Genomic DNA, 6698 nt, shown 5'->3' on the forward strand with positions numbered 1-6698 from the left:
GTTCTTAACCCGTTTTCAACCCGTTTTCAACCCGTTCTCAGGCAGCCTGACCAGCTACCAAAACAAGAACAGAGAAACTGGAATTAAAAAACAAACAAACATAGAGTGACTTCATTCTCTGCTCAGAACACCATTACTCCATTATTATATCTTTACATAGCCAATATTTATTTGCTGCTGTATTGGTGAATGTCAACCACAGGATCATTAAGAGATATCTGTGTTCTTTTGTTCCTGATGTGTTTGTGGTGCCTGGGGTGTGGCATTTAGACATGACAATGGCTACTCCCACTTCATTCATTCATTCAACCTTTATTTATACTCGAGAGGTCATTGAAGGACAGTCCTCATTTACAATGACATTGAGTTACAAAGACAAAGAAATCTGCAGAGAAAATGAAACACACCATCATAAGAACATAGGAAAGGCACTTAAACTTTTTGGGAAAATGGAAGTGTGGATTCGCCAGTCAATTTGAAATCCCGTTCAACCAATTATCCAATGAGAATTGCTCTGGTTGACGTGACTACATATGTGGTTACCTTGCCTTAATTCTGTTTGACTCTGATGAAAACACAATGAAGTTTCTGTTGTATGCATGAATTTATATATATATATATATATATATATATTAAGTTGATTGTCTATTTATCATTTGTATGACAAAAAAGAAGACAGTCATAAAAACAGCTCATTAATAAGTGTTGGGAATTGTGGAAGGCAGTAGGGCAACCAAAAGGTAGAAACATAACATAACATAACATATAAGTGTATGGAGATCTTAACATGACTCAAGTATTAATAAATAGATGTATAACTAAATGCAGAAATTCATCAATGCTGAAATAAATTAATGAATACATAAATGCATGAATAATGTACACATAAATAAATGTATAGAATAAATTAATGCATACATAAATATATATATATATGCTTTACGTTTATTTCTACGTGTTTGCTCACCTATATTTCATTATTTATGTATGTGCCCATGTGTTAATGAGGTAAGAGCTTCCATTAATTCATACACTTATTTATCCCTGTATTTATTTATTGAGACTTAAGTCATGTTTAGTCCTCCATACAAGTGAGCAGTTTGTGGTGAAAACTGAACTTTCCCCTCCAAACCATAGACTGTTTGCTCCAAACATATAAACTCTGTCTGTCTCTCACTGCAGAGCTGCGTAGGAAAGGGGAGGGAGGGGGGGGCGACACAGAATTGCCGCCACGTGCGCTCAAATGCCTGCTTTATTGTAACAACTTTTCCCGGATTGGTCCGGATACGAAACACGGTATTTATATAAGACATCTAATTGGTCGTCAGCCTCCGAGTCGATAGTGAACACAGCGCGAAGCTTCCAGACAAGGGATTCTTGGGCGTCTCGTACTATGAGAAAGTAGTGCGCGGTGAAACGGATTATTTCGATTATATTTTTTCGAATAAAAGTTGGATAAAACACGACACGCGCTCGGTTGTCTCGTGTGAATGTGTGTATGGTGACAGATGGCGAATTTGCCTTCAAATTAAGCGAACGTGTCGAGTTGTAGTGGGTGGCGGAGGGATATCACCATCCCGGTGCGCGTCAAAATATTGGCTCTGGGAGACCGCGCCAAAGCTCAGACAGCGGCCACTCTTCAGGATAACAACACACTGCGGAGGCCCTTTAAACACACTCTACTGTCGACACGACTGCCATACAGGTCGGAGTGTCCGGGCTTTTTGCTTTTTATCGCTTAAGCGGGACTGTTTTCGTTTGTTTTTGCTTGAGTCGAGACACAGAAGTCAGAATTAATGCCTGTTTTCGGGAATCGCTGTACGACTTTACGGTCGTGAGACGACTTTGACGGGCGCGGTGCGGCGGCGGACTTGGCGCACTGCTGGACTGGATATTTTATTATTCGCTTGAAGCCAAGACACCGCCATTTATATTTATATTTATATTTATATACTGCGGCCTGAATTCACACTTCTCTTCGGGCTGAATAAAGACTCGTCTTCACCGGCTTTTTCAGCGTGAATATGTTGTTGTCAAAGTTTGGTTCATTTTCGCACATTTGCAACCCTTCAAGCATGGATCTACCAGTGAAAATACAGCTCCAGTCGGGTAGGTCACCGTGACTGAATGTTACGTTTTCACCGCCTTTCACACCAGGATTTGATATATAACAACTGACAATTTGACATTTATTTCATTTATAATAAGCTACTCGTGTATCACTGCAGCTGACTTAATCATTCTTCACTCTTACCTGCAGTTAAAGTGGAAAAGGAGCCCTTCGAGAAAGTTTACCAAGTGGGCTCCGTGCTGGGCAGCGGAGGATTCGGAACAGTGTACGCCGGCAGCCGGATCACTGATGGCTCACCGGTAAGGCTGCGTGGGGGAAGAACGGGGGTCTACATGTTTTGATCTCGCATGTGCCGCCATGAAAAGCCGGGGCGACCCTTTTATTTCGCCACCATGAAATACAACGAGACGTTCTCGCCACAATAGTTGCAACATTTGCTTACTTCTTTATTGTGTTATTTTGTTCCAGGTTGCTGTGAAACATGTTGCAAAGGAAAGGGTGACCGAGTGGGGCACAATTGTAAGTATCCGTGTGTGCGTGGTTTGTTTTGGTCCCCCCCTCCCCCTTTGCCTGCTGCAGGGTGTGTGTGTGTGTGTGTGTGGGGGGGGGGGGGGGTTGTGATGCTAAATGGAAAATAGTCGTTTATTTTCTTATTTAATAACACACATTATATATATTATTACAGAACGGGGCTATGGTGCCTTTGGAGATCCTGCTGCTAAAGAAGGTCAGCTCGTCGTTTCGCGGAGTTATCAAACTGCTGGACTATTACGAGCGGGCGGACGGCTGGCTGATCGTCATGGAGAGGCCGGAGCTCGTCAAGGACCTTTTCGACTTCATCACCGAGAAGGGCGCCCTGGAAGAGGACACTGCGCAGGGCTTTTTCCGCCAGGTTTTGGAGGCGGTCAGGCACTGCTACAGCTGCGGCGTAGTACACAGGGACATCAAGGATGAAAACCTGCTTGTGGATCTACGCACCGGGGAGCTCAAGCTTATTGACTTTGGCTCAGGGGCGATCCTCAAGGACACAGTCTACACCGATTTCGATGGTAAGCAGCAGCCACCCCCTTTTTTATCATATTAATTGCTATTATAAGATGTTCCAATGCTGGATTTGTTGTTATGCATTCATATCCTGTGTGGGCTGGGTTGTATTTGCCCTTGATGCTCCGCTGTGGCTATATTCAGATACGGAGGCGTTTCACGAGGGCTGTGACGCAGTGGTCTGTTTTGGTCGAGGGTTTTCCTTGCCTAGGGTCTCGCGGTTCATCGTCATCATCACGGATGCAAATCGATTATGCCAAATGAAAAGCGGCCAGTGTTTTTGTCGGGATGTGTGACGCGCATGTTATGGATTCACAGATACTTGATTAATCCTTTCTTCAATCCGTCTGTTAAAGCCCGCTTTTATTATCTCTGATTCATCCTCTTCTTGTGAGATAGGGTGTACGTTTTTGTTGTTATTTGGTTCGTAAAGCTTGAGTAACAGTCGCAGTTTGTGGGTATTAGGTCAGTGCCACGTAACATCTGTTTGTTGTGAAACCCGAGTCGGCGGTTCACGTGATGGGCTCACATTGCCTTTTTTTGTTTGGTATCCAAGTTCCTCCTTCCAGAAGGGAGGAGGGAAGGAAAATAAAAGGAGGGAGGGAGAGAGAGAGGAGGAGGAGGAGGAGATGCAGGCAGGTCACCCAGTTTGTGTTTTGTGGCTAAAGGAAGATGGAAAGCATTTCTACTATGACTCAGCCATTTTAGACAGACACATTAATTATTTCAGTTTTTTTACTCTGTCTCTATGCTGTTCCCATATTTTGCGCACTGATGCCCTCTATGTTCTTAGACTATTACACCCATACCACTCTTTTTCACTGCTTCATATTTCACAACATCACCACTCACCCCCACACTTTTCTCTGTCCCTGTCTTTTTTAGGTACAAGAGTGTACAGCCCGCCCGAGTGGATCCGCTTCCATAGATACCATGGTCGCTCAGCGACGGTGTGGTCGCTAGGCGTGCTGCTGTATGACATGGTGTGTGGAGACATCCCCTTTGAGCAGGACGAGGAGATCCTCAGAGGGAGACTGTACTTCAGGAGGAGGGTTTCAGCCGGTAAGTCAACCACCACCCAACACAGATAACGCATGAGTTGACTCTGTTGCCCTCTAGCCACAGTAACTGGTACAGCCCAAAATACACCTCCTAGTTTCACCATACTATGAATCATTTACATCAGTAATACCTCGCATTCTTAATAGATTACCTGCTGCAATGGCTGGTAGACCGATGCATGATTTTTAACTGTTCTGATTTCCATGGTGCACTTTGTGTAACAGCCCTGGTCACCCTAGTGAGGTAACTCAATAAAAGGATGTGTGCTCTCACACTATTGCTGTCTGCCCCCTCCCCACTAGGATATTATAGATTCATACGTACAGTCATATGCAGTACAGGGAAAAAACGCTTATTTCTCTTTTGAGTTTAGATCATCTTATCCATAACATTGTCTGTCTTCTCCTTCAGAGTGCCAGCAGCTGATCAAATGGTGTCTGGCCCTACGGCCTTCAGACCGGCCCACCCTAGAGCAGATTGCGACCACCCCTGGATGAGGGCGACGACAGAGTCACCCAAGTCACAAGAGGAGCCGGTTGCCGGTGACATCCGCCTCAGGACCATCGACACAGACTCTTCGTCAAGCACAAGCTCTAGCAAGGAGAGCCTCTGAGGACAGCTTTGATGGACCGAAAAGACTTTCTGGGGAAAGAAGGGGTTTGGATGGATGGATGGGGAGAATATGGACTCAAGGCCGGTAGCCTGTAGCCTAACTGGCCCATCAGCAGCTGGGTGTTTACTCAGCTGGTCGGCAAGAAAAATGTACTTTAATTTTCCTCTTCTGTAGGGAATTTATAATTTATTACTATTTGTTCTTCATTATCTTATTTTCAACCATCCCCTTTTTTTTCTTTTTTCTTTTTCCCCTTTCAGTTGATTATACTCGTTTCCTGATCTGGAACATTTTTCTGTTTGGGGGTCTTACCAGCACTATTTATTTCCCCCCCGTTTTAACTTTATTTTACTTATTTTGTTACTATGCTGGTATATGCCAGCTGGCAAGGCCCTCCGATTCAGACATGGCTGCTCTCATAGAGCTTGGAGAAAACCTTTTATTTAAATGTTTTAATTTTGATTTGTAGTGCCTTTTTTTGGAAAGCTGCTTTTCTGGGGGCTTTTGTCAACAACTTTTTTTGTTTGTTTTTTGGGGGGATTTGCCCACGGCCTGGTGGCTAAGTTGCCTGTGCTGTAATGGAAGAGGGGGGGGGGGGGTAAGGCTGTGTTTTTGTTTTTTTTGTTTTTTTCCCCCTCCTCGCCATCACTGTAAGCCAACCAGCCCCAAGCCAAGAGGCTAAGATAGCATTAGATAGGAGGGAAAAAGGTGGGGGCTCTTCCTGACAATGGAATACTTGAAGAACACTCGACTCAACTCTGTGTCGCTCTCTTTAACGCTGCTCACTCACTCTATAGCCTGAACAGGTGTTTGGAAACTGGATCCTGTCTTTTCTGAATGTCTACAAAAATGTCAACACACACACACACACCCCTCACCCTTTTCTCTCCCTCTTGTCCCATACCTGTTGAGGGGTGTGTGGCCATCTTGACTTTTCTTTTTGCCTCCCGCCATCTCACTGCTTGACACTACATAGCCCCCGCGCCTGGCCTCCCTCAGGGTTTGGGGTGTGAAATGCACAATCAATGCAATATTCATGGACTCAATTATGTATTTTTTTTTAAACAAATATTGTACAGCATGTATTTTTTTTCTCTTTTTGTGTGTACATTATTTTTCCTCCCTGTTTGCATTTAATTTATTTGTAAACATGTAGACATTCCACACTCTGTGGCTATTTATTTATTTATTGTCTATGCTTAAGATCCCCCCCCTAAATTTTGCATATCCTACTTGGCCTTTGGTTTGCATTCCTAATAACTTATTTTTACATTTCGACATGGGTTTTTTTGAGATGTGGAGGATGCACTGAAGCAGTTGTCGATGTAAAGCAGAATAAAACAAGTTTACTTAAATTTGAAAAGAGCATTTGAATGTTATTTAACTACTTTAAAACAAGTCTGTTGGTAATGTTGAATGGCTAATTATCATAGAAATCCAGTTTCTGTACTGTCAAGATTCATTTTGAGTTCTATGGAAAGCTGAACAACAGGTGGAGCAGCTTTCGTAGTTGTCACATAGCCTTTCAGTTTAGCTCTGTGACTTGTGGCTGTGAAGGATGGATATTGCTATTTTTTGATACAAAAGTTTCAATTAAACTCCCATTTTTATGTAAAAACGTCTTGTGTGTTGATCATTTTGAACATGTGTTACTGCTACTGAGTTTCAATCCTTAACATTTGGCAAAACACATACAAAGCAACAATTACCTCCGAGTTTTAGAGAGATTGCAACACATAGTGGTTTATATACAGTCTTAACTACTTGCACACATGCTAATGAAACCCTCAGCCAATATACTTTGTCTACCCTGTCATTCCCTAGGGAGCCTAATATACATGTCCAATATAGCAATTGGTTCATTTGCACTGCCTGTAGTAATAACAACATTGTTACACGTGACACGAT

General features: G+C 43.1%; 1 protein-coding gene across 1 annotated transcript; it reads left to right on the forward strand.

The window, feature by feature from the left end:
- The first annotated feature begins 1641 nt into the window (after nt 1-1641).
- pim3 (Pim-3 proto-oncogene, serine/threonine kinase) lies at nt 1642-6394 on the forward strand. The gene is given in 7 exon segments (XM_083935105.1): nt 1642-2109; nt 2261-2370; nt 2540-2590; nt 2757-3120; nt 4001-4177; nt 4589-4657; nt 4660-6394. Coding segments are annotated over 7 exon segments (987 nt in total). The 5' UTR covers nt 1642-2024; the 3' UTR covers nt 4791-6394.
- The last annotated feature ends 304 nt before the right edge of the window (nt 6395-6698 follow it).

Source organism: Echiichthys vipera, assembly GCF_963691815.1.
Source record: "Echiichthys vipera genome assembly, chromosome: 20".
Taxonomy (NCBI): domain Eukaryota; kingdom Metazoa; phylum Chordata; class Actinopteri; order Perciformes; family Trachinidae; genus Echiichthys; species Echiichthys vipera.